The sequence below is a fragment of the Anas platyrhynchos genome, chromosome 23, assembly GCF_047663525.1.
Source record: "Anas platyrhynchos isolate ZD024472 breed Pekin duck chromosome 23, IASCAAS_PekinDuck_T2T, whole genome shotgun sequence".
Lineage (NCBI taxonomy): Eukaryota > Metazoa > Chordata > Aves > Anseriformes > Anatidae > Anas > Anas platyrhynchos.
In genome coordinates, this window is record NC_092609.1 from 323,625 (window position 1) to 338,858 (window position 15,234).

The following is a 15,234-nucleotide window of genomic DNA, read 5'->3' on the forward strand; positions in this document are numbered from 1 at the left end:
GCGGGGGGGGGGGCCGCGGGCACCGGGAGGGGGCTCGGGCGGGGAGGGGTCCCCGGGCGGAGGCGCCGGGCGGGGGGCTCGGGGCTTGGCGGGCGGTGCCGTCGGGGCCGTCGGCGGGCAGGGCGCAGCCATGGGCAGGGTGCGGGGCGGCTGCGGGCCGGCCGTGCGGGCGCTGCTGTCCGTGGCCGCCGGGCTGCTGGCGTGCGGCGAGGGCAGCGAGTACGACTACGTGAGCTACCAGTCCGACCTGGGGCCGTACCCGGGCGGGCGCTTCTACACCAAGCCGCACCAGTGCGTGGCCATCCCGGCCGACCTGCGGCTGTGCCACAGCGTGGGCTACGACAAGATGGTGCTGCCCAACCTGCTGGACCACGAGACCATGGCCGAGGTGAAGCACCAGGCGAGCAGCTGGGTGCCGCTGCTGAACAAGAACTGCCACATGGGCACCCAGGTCTTCCTCTGCTCCCTCTTTGCCCCCGTCTGCCTGGACCGGCCGGTGTACCCGTGCCGCTGGCTGTGCGAGGCCGTGCGCGACTCCTGCGAGCCCGTCATGCAGTTCTTTGGCTTCTTCTGGCCGGAGATGCTCAAGTGCGACCAGTTTCCCCAGGACGACGTCTGCATTGCCATGACAGCTCCCAACGCCACTGAGGTCTCCAGACCCAAAGGTAAGGCATGACCGGAGCTGGAGAGCCCTGCTTCTCCCTGGCTGCCTCTAAGCGCTCTGTGAGCTGGCTGCTCCCAGCTGCTGTCTGCAGCGTCCCGGGGAGGGCAGGATGCACTGCTGGCTTCTCACCTCCCTCTCGGAGCAGAAATCCAAGTGCAGGTGGAGCGGGGGGGAACGTGGTGGATGCACGGCTGCTCTGATCCCTGTGCCTGAGCCTGCCCTCCGCGTGCGCATTGCCATGGGAAGAGCTTCTCCTCCCTGCTGGGCTCCCATCGGGGCCACTCCTTAGCAGCAGCAGGGTGTCTGCTGGCACCTGGCAGAAAACGCCTGGTGGGAGTGGATGGTGGCAGTGCTCCTGGCAGGGACACCCTGCTTCCAAGGAGACCGGGGGCTCGGCAGTCTCAGTGGAGGATGAACATGGTGGAAAGCCAGCCCTGCCTTCTTTGGGGGGGGGGCTGTATGGTGGAGAGGGGGCTGCGGGCAAGAGGTTTATCAGGAAGCAATTGGAGCAAGTGGGTGTGTTTTGTGTTTACTTTGATCACGCTCAGCAAGTCTGTTTGTGCCAGACTGGCTTGTTTACAGTCAGTTGCAATGAGTCTCACTTGTTGCTGAAAACTTCTAAAATAAATAAATATCCTGGCATAGCTTAGGCAGTCTGCATTAGAGCACCTTGTAAAACTGACGAGAAAGGTGATTGCAGAGAGAGAAGACAGAGGTAGGTGGGGAGCGATGGCTTGGAGCTGGGGACTGGGGCCAGGGCCAGTGCTTGCTGCAGGCAGGGCAGCACGCAGGGGGCAGCCGAGCCCCCCTGTTGCACCCGGGGCAGGTGGGGGCCAGGCCAGGGGCAAGGTGTGACTCCTGATCTCCAGGACCCAGCCTGCTCCTGCATGGAGCAAGCAGCCACGTAGCCGTGCTGCCTTCCATACCATGGCTCGCGCTGATGCGACTGCCGGACAAAGCTCTTTGTTTTCAGGGAAGGCTCCGAGGTTGCTGTCCTGTATGAACCCAGACCCTTGGTCCAGACCGCTGTCACGTCCTGTGAGCAGGTCCGAAGGTTGCTTTTGTTCCCCAGGGACCTGCAGCCAAGCGTGCTGCTGGGCGGCTGGACTGGAGCTGCTGCCTGGGGGCTGCCCTGCCCCAGCCCACAAGGGGCTAGTCTGCAGCTCGAGGACGTAACAGCCCAAGATGTTTTCTAGGTGAGCAGCATCTGCTGGGCTTTTCCCCTCGTGTAATTCAACAACTTACTGTTTGCTGAACTCTCAGAGCTGCCTCGGCAGCAGCACCAGGGTGGCACAGTATTGCTTTCTTTTGGTGCTGCGAACGTGTCTGGCAGCGTGGTGTTCAGGCAGCACTGAAGCGACTTCTTCCAAGCGGTATCAGCTCAGGTTTGAGGCCTTTGTGTGTTTTCTTCTGCTCCTGCCAGGGGTGCAGAGGACTCATTCTGCACAGGCTCTAGGGGATATTAACAACATGTGCTTCGAGTGAACTGGAAACTGGAGCTGGGGTGGGTGTCGCAAGAAAGCGTCGCAGCCCCTCCGGTAAAGGCGCTGTCTGCTGTGTGGGTTCACAGGCTTGTGTCCCGTGCACTTCAAAATGAGCAATTTGTTTGCAAGGATGTTTACAGAAAGCGAGTCTTTAAAATTCTTGTGCAAGTGCGGACTCTCCAGAACATTCAGCGGAAGAATTTATGCAGCCATTTTTGTGTCCTCTTGGCTGCCTGCAAACATTTCAAGAGAAACTGCTGCCTTGGTGTGGCTCAGAGCCCCTGGTGCCTGTCCTGCTGGCTGGGGCACTGCTCTGGGAAGGGACCAGCACTGTGGCTAGAAACACTTCTGAGGTGAGGTGCTCTCCAGTAATCATGGGCTGGACCTTCTGCCCGTGGGTCTGTGAGGTTTTGGGCCGTCAGTGCTGACACAGCTGAGGCCTCTCTGGCCTGCAGCCTTCTGTCGGGGCAAACTCTGAGCCCTCGCAGGTTTTGGGTGCTGTTGATTTAAAGAAGGTCAGAGCCCAGCAGTGTCCCCCCTCTTCTCTGAGCATTAATAAGAACGAACCCGTTCAGTATTTTTCTCCATTAACACCTTAAAATTGGAATTTGTTTCTGCCTCTCAAATAGCTGACCTGCTGAATTCCTTTCTCCTTAAGCACAAGGCGGTAAAGCCTGCAGGCCCACAGGATGCATCAGGGGAGTTGCAGATTAATATAGCATTACACATTCCTTCTCCTGCCCCTGGAGTAAGCCGGCTCTAAAGCCAGGCATTAGAAAACGGTCAGCAGGGAGAAAACAGGCTGGAAACAAGCTAACGTTGTGCCTTGAGTAAAGCTGTCAGACAGACGATGGGCCCTGCCCGAGCCGTCGCAGGTCAGGAGGTGGGGTCTGAGCTCCAGCCCTGGGGTGCTTGCGGGGTGCCAGGAGCACACCGGGCAGCCTGTGCTGCGCCAGCCGTGCCTGTGTCACTGTAGGCTAAGCTAATAAAAGTGGTTATTGCCTACTAGGGTCTTGAAAGAGGACGCTACCCAACTCAGGAGTACCAGGAATGGGATTGTTAGGCCCACTTCAGGTGACGATTACCTCGTTACCAGCATATTGGGGGGATTGGAAGGCCGGCCGCCCGGCAGATGTGATTAATGAGAACATGGTGCACGACCCAAGGAATTAGCACTTGCCAAGAGCAGAGCGGGTGGTGGGAGGGGAAGAACAATGCAGGGAAAGCAAACGTCTCGCCCGAGGTCCCGTGGGGCTTCTGTGACTGGGAGGCTGCGGTCCCCGTGGGGTGCCTGGCTGCAGGGCTGGGGGGGCAGCACTGTGCTGCACGCAGGGACCGGCAGATATTGCACTGCAGCGCGGCTCCTGAGCACAACTCCTGTGTGTGGGAAGGAGCCCTTCGTTCTGCTGGACCGAGAACACAAGCAGCATCTCCCAGCTCAATAAATTCATCCGTTAGTAGCACAAATCCACGTCTGTGCTGCCGGGTGGTCTCTGCTCAGGCGGGAGGCAGGGACCTGGAAGCAGATTTTTATTCTCCAGGAGAGCTGAGCTTTCCTCCCAGGATGGGTCCCGGTGAAGAGAGGGGTGGCTGTGCTTGGGGTCGTGCTGGAGGGGGACGGTGCACCTGAGAACTGTGTGTGTCCCTCTCCAAGCTGTCCCTGCTCTGGGGAGGAGCAGGAGGGAGGTGAGGCCCTTGCCGTGCCCAGGTGTCTGGCAGGGCCCCTGAGCTGTGTCTGTCCTGAGCTACAGCCTGGGGTGCCCCATGCAGTGTGAGCTATCCTCACTCACCAGGGAGCCTGGCCCTGGAAGCCCCTCTCCTGCCTGGTCCTGCAGCGCTGGGACCTGGCACCCCAGGGCACATTTTGTCTGCACATGTTGTCAGCCCAGCCCTCTGGGGCTTCCTGAGCTTGCTCCTCATCACCTCTTCTCTCCTCTCACCAGGAACGACGGTGTGTCCCCCGTGCGACAACGAGATGAAGTCGGAAGCCATCATTGAGCACCTGTGTGCCAGCGAGTTTGGTAAGGAAAGCGTTCCTGCTGCTTCTCCTCGCTGGCAGGGCTCTGGAGTGTGGAAGGGAGAAGGTGCTTGGGACCCTGGCATGAGAGCATCCTGCTCCCTTTCCAGACATTTGGGCCGGACGCGGCAGTGCCCAGGGCAGCAGGCAGGGTGCACGGTGTGCCTGGAGGGCACTGCCCCCTGCCCCCTGAGCAGGAACCTGGGCACCAGCAGGGTGCTACAGCTGCTCCAGTTTCCCTGCCCACCCTGAGAGTGCCTGTGGGCAGTTGCAGTCCTTGCCCGGAGGCGAGTGAGCCTCTAGATGTCAGTGTCGGCGCGCGGTGAGGGGACATGGCCAGGGCCGGGTCCTGCTGGCGCAGCCCGGTGGGGGTGGCAGGGGCTGGGGTCCCGGTCGCAGCGTGGTGCCTGCACTCGGTGTCACCCCCGGCCTTGGTGCTGCAGCACGGCCGGCAGCTCTCTGGGGAGGTGCACCCGGATGTCTCTCCTGCCCAGCTTCCTTGGAGCCCTGGGCTTCTTTTAGCGAAGTTACGCTCTGCTTGTCAAGTCCAGGTGTAAAAAACCAAGAGCAAGCCTTCATCTTGCTAAGGCTGAGCAGTGAGGGAGTGAATACAGGGCTACTTCACAGCTGAGTCCTAAATCCGTTATGGCTTGTGAGTGAGTCAGAGAATCACAGGTAAACAGAACTCCATTTAAAAAAAAAAAAAAAAAAAAAAAAAGAGAAAAAACACAACAACAAAAAGTATTGCAGGGAAAAATAGCTTTTTCAGATCAAGCCCAGAATTAACTGGTTTTGACATCCTTGCTGGTGTATGTAGCTTTCCTGGAAAGTTATTAAAGGCATATTGAACAAGGTGTGCATTCCTCGGGGATTAGCGCTTGAATGTGCCCTGTGCCAGAGCATGCTATGCAAACCCAAACCCGCTCTGCGTGCTGGTGTATTACCCTTTCTGCTGGAAATGAATTCTCAACTCTCCTGCAGATTTGGTATGCCAAATGCCCTAAGTTCAGTGCAGACCTCTTGTAACAGGGAAAAGCATCGACAGGAGCAGCCGTGTAATGGTTTCTCAGGAATGTGCGTGAATCCAGTGCTGCAGCCTGGCTGATGTGGGAAGCACCCGGCTGGCCCTGGGCGCTTTTCTGCTCCCCATCCCCTCGCCTCCAGGGGCAAGCGACCAACAGGACAGGTACCAAGTACCTGGGAGGGCCAGGGGAGGTCTTCCACTCCCAAGCCTTCATCTTTGGCCGTGTTTGCTGTTTGCTCTGTAGTTTGCCCCCCTGCAGACAGAGGGGTGCTGGGTGGGAGCGGTGTGGGTCGTGCCGTGTCCCTGAGCCACAGCGGTGTCCTGCTGCGTGCTTGCCATCAGCCTCTGCTGTTACACATCCTGCACTGCAGGGCAGCTGCACGACCGGCAGGAGAGGCCAAACCAGACGTATTTGTGGGCTCGGTAGAGGGGCTTCAGACACTGACTTGCCCGCAGAGTAGGCTGGTTCTGGAGAAGTTTAGTGGTGACAATCCGGAGGGTGGAAATATTTCTTGGCAGGCGCTCCCTGGGTAGGGCTGCGGCGAGTGGCCAGATAGAGTTGCTGAGCAGCAGCGACACCGACTGCCGTGCGCACCCCCAGCTAATCCAAAACTGCTGCGAAGGCTTTCACAGAAAGCCGCCTCCTGCTGCGGTTGGGGTGGCAGGGATGGGTCCCCCCGCCGGGGGAAGGAGCGGGGGCAGCTCCGTGGCTGGTGCAATGCCAGGCACTGCTACTGCATCACACCTGCCTGCCCCCCAGAGCAGCGTGTTTTCCAAGCGTTGTTTAAAGCTGTTTGTTTCCTCTGCTGAAGCAGAGTCTTTTTCAAGCCATTGCAAGTAATTTGGGATTGTTCTTTGTTCTGTGTACCAGCATGACTCCAACATATAGCTTTAGTTCTTAAACACATTGGAGCTCTTGCTGATGCTGAGGTTGCTTCTATTCCTTCTCCTTCCCATTGCTGCTTTCTTTAATCTCTTTTTTTTTTTTTTTTCCTTGTGAAGACACGATGACTTTCCTACAGTAGAAAAACCCAAACACAACTGAGCAGGATGTAACTAGTGTCTGCTGCGTGTGAAGCATCATTCTTTCTTCACAATGGAAAGCTGGTTGCATCTTGGATGTCCTTTTGTTCCCTTGTTCCTCCCTTGTCACCAGAACAAATAGCAGTGGAAAAGTTCATTTGCATGGATTTTCAGTGATGTAGGTTTCATGCAGCTGCACTGGTATTTTCTTCCTTCTGTTGCTGTGTTTTTCCTCCCCAGCCAGGAGAATTCCTGGGTGCATCTAACGCTGTTTCCAGCCTGTAGCAACCTGGGAAGCTGGTGTGCAGGAAGAGATGCAGAGGTGCAGTGCAAGTCTTCCCTCTGCTCCAAGGGAAGATGGGGCAGGGCACTCCTGGGGATGTCCCAGCCTGTGGAGAGCAGCTGGCAGAGGATGAATTGGCTTCAGGAAGTTTTCTCAAAGCACAGTGCGTGGTTCTTAGATCTCTGTTTAGTCTTCAGGGGTTACTGTCACAGGGGCAATTTCTCAAGGGGAGCTGTTTATCTGGCACTAAAATAAACTCCCAGCCATTCAGACTGAGATTTCTCATGCACATCCACCAAGGTAAACACTGGCAACTGACAGGTTACAGATCCTCATCAAAGCCAGACACATACAATAAATGTTTAAACTAACGTGTGCTGCAAGGGGCAGCTGTTTGGTGGGTCCTGCTCGCCAGCTCTTCCTTGCCGATCCCCACGATGATGTTACCGCAGGCTTCCCGTATGTCCCAGCGGCTTGTGAGGTGTGGGGTGCTTTGCCCACGGCTGGAGGCAGCTGTACAACAGCCCCGGGCACGGCTGCGGGGCTGGCTGCATCCCGCCTGCTGGTGGAGGTGCCCAGAGGTTGGTGTCTCCTTTCTTTCTTTCCTTCAGCAGTATCCAGCAGCTGCCTCCTCTCTTCTTGGCAGCACCGGCAGAGCCCCTCCAGGAGAGGTCCTGGAGAAGTCCCCATGCACCTCTGGCTACGTGTGGCTGCTGCCCTGCAGCTGGGGCTGGCAGCGGGGCTGTGGGACCAGCCTGGGGCACAGAGTGATGCTGGGGGGGCTGGCAGGCACGCTTGGGTTAACTGCAGCTCAGGTTTTGGTGCTGCTCTGGTGTGCCAGGGACACACGATGGAGGCGTGATGAAGTGCGAGTGCCCTCCTGTGCCCCCCGCACCTCCTGGGCTGCAGCCAGGGTTTGTTTCTTACTCCTCGTGCAGGCTGGGCTGGCCACACGCTCTCCTGGAGTTCATTCCGCTCTCTGTTTCTCTTGCTGATTTTATTTATTGTTTCTGCCCTTTCTCTGGGGTCTGAGGGGATCCTGCTGAACGGGCTCTTGCTGCACTGGAGACTGCAGTACAATCAATACATGCTGTTTATTTTTTTCCCTTGACTGACAGTTCCTTGCCTGCAGCCTTCTCCTGTTACAGCCCTAATGTGTCTTCTGGCAGGTTTCCTTCTTCTGAGTGATTTCTAAAGGAAGGAGCAGCGAGGCTGAAGGAACAGCAGAGCTTTCCGTTCTCTCACGTTCCTTTCCCTGCCCCTGAGGGTGCTGCAGCGGGGCCCCTGCCCGCAGTGGGGATGGAGTCCCCGGCTCCTGCATGCTGCCAAAGGGGGGCTGGAGGGGCTGGGGTGAGGGCGCGGGCATTGCCATGCAGCTGTACAGATGGGAGCTCACTCAGCAGGGCTGTACGGGGTGGGGGGACGTTGTCTTCCCAGCTTCTGGGAGGGCGCTTGGGTGCACTCTGCTGCAGCGGTGCCTGCCCGGTGTGTGCGTTGCGGTGTGCCCCGTGCTGCCCCTGCCCCAAGCACTGCGGTGCCCATGACTCTCACCTGGTGAGTGAGCAGGAGTGATGCGGGAGAGGCTTTGCTTTTGTGCCGTGCATGGTGCTGAGCCCTTGTGGAGGGTAGGAGGGTTCTGCTCCCAGGGGCGCTGGCAGTGCTCCCAGTCTGCCTGGGAGGTTGGGTTTCCTTTTTCCTCTGTGTGAGTGGGACTGGGAAGCTGGAGCTGCAGAGGTATCGATGAGAGTGTTTCAAGTGATGCAGTGCAGGTTGTACTTTCAGGCTGGACCGCAACCAGCTCCGTGGAGCCTTTGCTCTCCTTGGAGCTCTTGCTGCCACAAGTGATTTTGCTCCGAGTGAACAAACACTTCCATATATCCTGCGTCATTTTAGTAGATATAAAGAAGACATTTTTATATCCTCAGTGCTCCCCTCTCTCCGCGTTAGAGATAGCAGAGCTATGCTGCAGTCTGATAGGAGCTGTTTGTAGCTGGGGCCAAATTCCTGATGTGGTTCAAAGGGGTGAGCGTTACACAGGCGAGGGTCTCGCCCCATGCCTGGGGAGCCATGGCCAGCCCTGCGCCCTCGCCCTGTTGCATCCCCTCCCAGGGCACTTGGGCAGCAGGGTAACCCCGGGGGGATGCACGGGGCGCTGGGGGAAAGGGTTCTGCCCTCCTCTGTGGCACAGGGTCTCAGGCTTTCCAGATGGCGAGGACAGCCCCAGTGGTGTGCTTTTATGCTTTGGCGTGGCTCGGCTCTGGGCTGGAAGGAGCAGCGTCAGCCCCAGAGCTGCTGCGGGAGCCAGGCATTTGGCACTGCTGGTCCTGGCTGGCAGCGAGTGCCTGGGCAGGGACCACAGCCTCTTGGCACCAGGGCTGAGTGAGGGCAAGCCTGGGTTTAGCACCCCGGGAGGACTTGTGCTGTTGTCAACACAACGTGGCTGACGGCTGATGAGTCCCAAATTAGATCCTGAAATCTGCCTTTGTTGTGTTTTGTGTGCTCCCTCCCAGCCCGAATAACGCTTTCACTGCTGTTCTCCGGGAGGAGCCCTTGGGGCGGGTGGCTGGACACTGGTTCTCCCTGCTGCTCTGCCTCCACGCCTCGCCTGTGAGCAGATGTACCAGCAGCTCCCCAGGAGGGTGTTTCAGGACCAGATGCGGCGCCAAAACAAAACCTCTCCGTGCACCCTGCAGGAATGGGCCACGGCCCTGTGGCGTGCTCGCTGCTGGAGCAGAGGGGACGGAGAGTCCCCAGGGTGGGTGCTGCAGCTGGCCAGTGCTGCTGCTGGGGTGGACGCAGAGAAAGGCGCTTGTCTGCCGTCACCTCTCTGGGGGCTGCTGGGTTTGATGACAAAGATTTGCTGGTGGTTGGAGAGTGAAGGGCACAGCTCCCTGCTGCTGTGCAAGGCAGGGAGCTGTGAGCTCCAAGGGCACAGGATTTCCAGACCCTCTGTCTTCTGTAGACTACGATGCTTGGAGCAGAACAACACCTCTGCTAGTTGCCAGCTTGTTTTCTTCCTCTAGCGACAAGGTTCTAAACTTGCAGCAATCACAGCAAAGCAATTTGCAAACAAGCCACTTTGGAAAAAGTCTCTAATTATGGGTATTACACTGCTGGAAACTGCTGTGCTCAGAGCAAGAGTTCAAAGCCAGAACTGATAAAGAAACTGAGGCTCATTTGGAGGAATGCTGTTGTCGCTACCCAAGTAATGTCATGGAGCTTAGAGCTGCGTGTAAACTACTTGCTCTATTTTCCAGATTCATTGCAAATTAACCTGGTTCAGTGTCTTTAGCTCCTTTAAAGCTTGCATCTCTTTAGCTCCTTCGACATCCTGAATTTGAAAAACAGATGGAATTACAGTTTCACTTAGGTTTCCAGTCCCAGATTACTTTCCTGTACAGTAACAGTAGAGCACAACGGGGCTCTTGGCAAACAGTAGACCTTTTTAGCACATGGGCAGATAAATACCATTATTCCTTTTGCCAGTGCAGTGGCTGGGAGTGTGAGGGTAATACGCAGGCTCTGCTGCGCTCTCGGGATTGTCATCGCGCTGTGCTGTTGCCATTTGTGTCTGGAACGGTGAACAGAGCTGCCGTCCAGAGGCAACGTGTATTTATTACTACAAGATCCAGCAGAACAGGACTTCAAGGAACAGTGCTGCGGGGGATTCCTCTCCCTGCCAGAACCCGGGGTTTTTGCAGTGCTGCCTGCTACACACACATCTGAGAATCAAATGGAAAGGGACAGCAGACAATTAATCACCTATCCAGGCGCTATTTATCTGCAACTCTGAAGTAAACTCCCAAATGATGGAAATATGTTAGTAATTTTTGGCCATATGTGCTTTTCTCCCAAAATGAGGCAGAGCCAAATGGCACAGAAGTGATACTTTAATGTACAACACATTTTCATCATTTTTCCCATGCATGCTAAATTCCTCTTCATGGTCAGGGCAAGGGAACATTATTATTATTATTATTTTAATTTGGGTTGTGATTAACTCAGGAAAATGCTGAACCCCAAGAGGAAGATATTTTCTATGGGAGTCGTATGGGATTTCCCCCCTTTGCTGGGGAAGGTGCCTGCGCTGCTGGCTGCTCCCTGCTTCCCCATCGGGCACGGGTTCTTTCAAGGGGCTTTGCTGCTCTCACGCAGACACGGTCGGTGCTTGGGAACTTGTTTTGTGGGCGCCCGAGGCCAGGAGTGACTGTACGCAAATGTTTGAGGAGCTAGGCTGACCTTTTAAATGGCCCCTGTAAGAGTCTCTCCGTGTGCTGAAGCAGGGAAATTATGTTCTTACTCAGCCAATGTTTTGCTAGCAAAGTTTGTGTTGCTTCCCTGAAGGAGTTTCCCTTCCACATACAAAGTGCCTGGCACGTTTTGTGCTGGGGGGTGGGAAGCAGAGGCCGACGTCTTACGCTGGTGCCCTGCCAGGAAGGCACGGCCCTGCCTCGGGCGCTGTGGGGTTTGCACTGCGGCCCTGCGGGCAGGCCGGGGTCTGGGCGTCACGGGGAAGGTTTTGCTTGTGCTGTCCTGGCACCCGCTGTCCCCGGGGCACCTTCCCGGCAGCACGGTGACACGGGTGGGTGGGTAGCAAGTGCTCTGTGAGTGAAGGCGGCTCAGGACTTTTCTGTTTTCCCCTTCTCCCGGGCTTGTTTTTCAGCTCTTAAGATGACCATAAAGGAAGTGAAGAAGGAGAACGGGGACAAGATGATCATCCCACGGAAGAGAAAGGCGCTGAAGCTGGGGCCCATCAGGAAGAAGAACCTGAAGAAGCTGGTGCTGTTCCTGAAGAACGGCGCCGACTGCCCCTGCCATCAGCTGGACAACTTCGGCCACTACTTCCTGATCATGGGCCGCCAGGTGAAGACCCAGTACCTGCTGACGGCCATCTACAAGTGGGACAAGAAGAACAAGGAGTTCAAGAAGTTCATGAAGAAGATGAAGTCACCAGACTGCCCGACATTCCCATCCGTCTTCAAGTGATGAAGCGGGCGGTGGGAGAGCTGCTGGCCCACGCCCCAGGTGCGGCGGTCCCAGCCTCGCTCCCTCTGCCGCGGGCACGCAGGGGCCGAGCCCCTCCTGTTCCTCCTCGCCCTTCTCAGAGCTTCCTCCCCAGGCCCCAGCCCTCCCGCATCCCCCCGCCGGCATTCTCCTGGCTGCCAGAGCCTGCCAGCGTGATGAGCAAGCACCGAGCAGTCTCTGAGGTCACAGACTATTTGCATCTGCAATAGCCAAAGGCCCGTTGCTGCAAGGATATGTAAATGCCTTTAAATAGCAGCTGTCAGGTAAAGAGGGCAGGCAGAGGGGTGCCAAGTTGTCAATCACATGATTGCAGAAAGGACACTTGTGACCACTTCCCTCCTGTGTTCATGGCTGCGGGAGCGCCCTGCGTTAATTCCTGCTTGAACCAGAGCCAGCCTGTTAGAAAAACATCCCATCCTGATGATAAAGGTTAATAAACGAGTGATGGAGAATCTGCCACAACCTGGGATAAAGCCTCCTAATAGCTAATTGCCCTCGCTGTAAAACAAACAAATGAACAACATTCTGGTCTAAATTTGTTTGGTCTGGGCCTGAGCCCTGGCATCCTCGCGGTGCCTTGGTCAGCTGGATGGGAGAGGTCCTGGCCCTTGTGCCTCCCGGTGCCAGCCTGCCAAGGCAGAGCCCCGTGCCCGGCCGGCCTCGTCCCTGTGGAGGTGCGTGCTGCTTGGTGGCCGGCCCCGCTGCTGGCAGAGCCTGTGGCCAGCCCCTCCGGTTTGTGTCACTTGCTCACTTTACCGATGATGTTTTTACGGTGTCTTCGGGCTGCCGGCCAAATATCGGGTTGCAGAAGGGCAAGGATCGGTCCCCATGGAGCACCGCAGGAAATGCATCATCTCCGCGTTTCCCTGCCTGCAGTCACCGTGGGACCTATCGGTGTCTGGACTTGAGTCCATTTGATGTGTGACAACTTGGCTTTATAGAATTCTGTTTTTTTGTTTTGGTTTGTTTTGTTTTCCCCTTAATCAAAATGTCATGTTAGCACGAGGTCAAGTCATTTATGAAAGACAAAGACTATTGCATCCAAATGATTACATTTATCGACCAAGCTGAAATTCATTATTCCACTAATTGGACAAGTTCTCTTTCCCATAGACCCATATTGTTCCACGTTAATTATACCATCCTGCTTCCGTTCATTATTTTCATCAATCGTGATTGCTCTAAGAGAATGAATATCTTGCAGTTTGAGATAATCCTGTTGCCTTACAGTTAAGTGAAATAACAAAAACTCATTTTTGAGGTTTAAACCAACCCTGCTCAAAGCTGGAGAATTAATTATTTTCTAGCTCAGGAGTGCCATTTATTCCCTTTATGGGGTTTGAGATGTGGATTTTACTGTAGATAAATTCCATGAATAAGCCAAGCACCCAGATGAATGATGTTTCAAAACTACCAGAGAGCTGGAGTTAGGATGTGAACTCTATAGAAAATCCCACAAAGTTGTCTTAGACCACCATGTGTAGTAGTGTTATTTCTTTGATGCCAAGTTAATCGTTGTAGATAACGTACCTTATCAGTGAATTAAAACAAAAAACACTCTAAGCTTTAGAACCACAGATTGATGAGATGACCTGGTGGGGAATGCGGACAAACGAAGCCTTGTCAGAAGGAGGCTGTGGGCTGCAGTTGGGACCCTCCGAGCTGCCGGCACGGTTCTCTCGGTGCACCTGTGGCACCAGCCGGTTTCTTCCCACAGCCGAGTGGCAGCGCAGGAGGGGAATTGATTCTGCATCAGAGAGAGATGCTTAAAGGTTTAGTTGGGCTGGGATCTTCAGGCTCTCACCAGGCTGCTCATATGGGTCCTGATGGCCACTTCTAGAAAAGTGGGCTTTGATTTAATGTTTTAAAAATATGTATTTCAGCAGGAAATGCCGAATAAAAGGGAAAATTAGTTCATGTGTGTTTAGAGCCACTGCTTGATTTCCACCAGTAGCCCTTGAGCCTGAACTTGAGCCTGGCTTCAGAGGTGGCTCAAACAACCGGGGCAGCACTGGGTTCCCTCGTGCCAGCACACAGCGTGCAGCGACGCACACGAGTTTCTTAGTGCTGCTGGTGCCTTGTTTTTCTACAAGCAGTTGGGAAGACCTGGTAATAAGAGAGTACCCAGGAGAGGTGCCTTTTTCTCTTTGCAGCTCCTTTGTTCGTCATCTCCCGGACTTGGTCAGAGCTGCCTGGGAGCTCCCTTCCCACTGGTGGCTGTGCCAGTGTGCGGCGTCGGAGGGCAAGGGGCAGCAGCGATCCTCCTGGCTGCATCCAGGACTGAAGAAGTCCCGTTTCTCCAAGTCACTTGGGGGAAGAAGAAATTATCACTGCAATTACAGGCTTAAAGCATACTATAACTGTATGTTACTGGTTGCTCTGTCAGTTTAAACAGCCCTCTGATCCTGTATGTTTGTCCTCGAGAAGCAGATCAGAGCAGCTGAGCAGATTCACACGTCGTATTTCAGACACGGTATTTTGGATGTTTCCATGTACCTGGACAGGAATTGTACCGTTCTCTTGCCTAACTGCTCTGTGATCTGTCAGCAGTTCCTGCGTGGATCTAGCTGGCAGGTGGACTATGCATCGCTCTCTTCCCTTTGTACTCTCTTTGTATATGGAGGTTTTTGATAAAAATAACAGAACTAAAAGAATTATGTTTGATGTAACATCATGTTTTAGTCAGTTAAGGTATCTTTATATTTTGTTTTAATGTAATTTTAGATAGTTAATTTAGAAAAGTGTGGCAGATTGGAGGGGATGCCTTTTCTGTTTGGAAGTTTTGAGAAAGAAAAAATGTAAAAGATGAGTGAAAATCAGCACTGTAAAGAGCCACCTTCTCGCAGCACTGAACAGGTGTAAGGCTTTTCACTGCTGTAGCTGGTGGGATGCTAGTGTTCACAGTACGTTATTTTAGCAGCTGTTTTTGATGTTATGACTTACATTTATTTTCAAGCCTAATATCGGTTCTGTATTTTTATGCTTTTTCTTCCATGTATCAATGTTCACTTAACTAAAATTGCTGAATTAATGAATTACAATGTGATCCCCCCCTCCACCCCTTTTTATAAAGAGATGTTGTTTTCTATCCTGCATTGGTGCTGTCAGAGGTGGCTGCAGAGTGGCTGATGTGATGGGATGCTTGGGGTGGCCGTGCTAGACCCCGGGTCCTGCAGGGGTGTATGTGCTGCATGCTTACAGCAAGGATGTTCTGGGCTTAATGCACCCGCGTTTGTCTTTGTAAAGCAGGTGGTAAGATTGAGACAGTTGGTCCCAGTAACAGAAGTCCCCATGTGAGAGTTTTGGCATGTTCTCTGGCATTCATTCCGTCTATGTTTATAGTACAATATGATTCACACTTTTGGCCATTCAGCCTATCTCGTTACTGTCCAGTTCTCTTTAACTTCATGTCAGTGAGAAGTAATGTGGCTTCACTGTGTCCCATGCTCCAACTGCAGATTATTGAAGGAACACTGCCAGAGCTTTTCCATAATAAAATGTTGGGGCAAGAGCTGGTGGCCAGCTAGCTAACACGATGCCATAAACCCAGCGGTGGTGGAAGGCGCCTGCCAGTACCCTCCCCATCCGCAGACAACCGGCGACACTGCCTGAGCCCCCACTGCCCCGAGCCCAAAACAGCATCCTGCTGTAGCTGGTGTTTTAATATAACAGCAACTTGTAAAACAAGGGGGGGGAAGAGGCTTCTCACAGGCC

General features: G+C 54.7%; 1 protein-coding gene across 1 annotated transcript; it reads left to right on the plus strand.

Moving 5' to 3' along the window:
• SFRP1 (secreted frizzled related protein 1) lies at nucleotides 1-14,608 on the plus strand. The gene is made up of 3 exons (XM_027443614.3): nucleotides 1-665; nucleotides 4,092-4,169; nucleotides 11,159-14,608. Exons 1-3 carry the CDS (start codon nucleotides 131-133, stop codon nucleotides 11,479-11,481), a joined length of 936 nt encoding a protein of 311 aa, XP_027299415.3. The 5' UTR covers nucleotides 1-130; the 3' UTR covers nucleotides 11,482-14,608.
• Nucleotides 14,609-15,234: the final 626 nt, after the last annotated feature.

What these genes read in the sequence shown, in the direction of transcription:
- SFRP1 (XM_027443614.3), top strand. Translation starts at nt 131, where the DNA reads ATGGGCAGGGTGCGGGGCGGCTGCGGGCCGGCCGTGCGGGCGCTGCTG. An exon ending in TGAGGTCTCCAGACCCAAAG is followed by an intron (nt 666 to 4,091) that starts GTAAGGCATGAC and finishes TCCTCTCACCAG; the next exon opens with GAACGACGGTGTGTCCCCCG. An exon ending in CCTGTGTGCCAGCGAGTTTG is followed by an intron (nt 4,170 to 11,158) that starts GTAAGGAAAGCG and finishes CTTGTTTTTCAG; the next exon opens with CTCTTAAGATGACCATAAAG.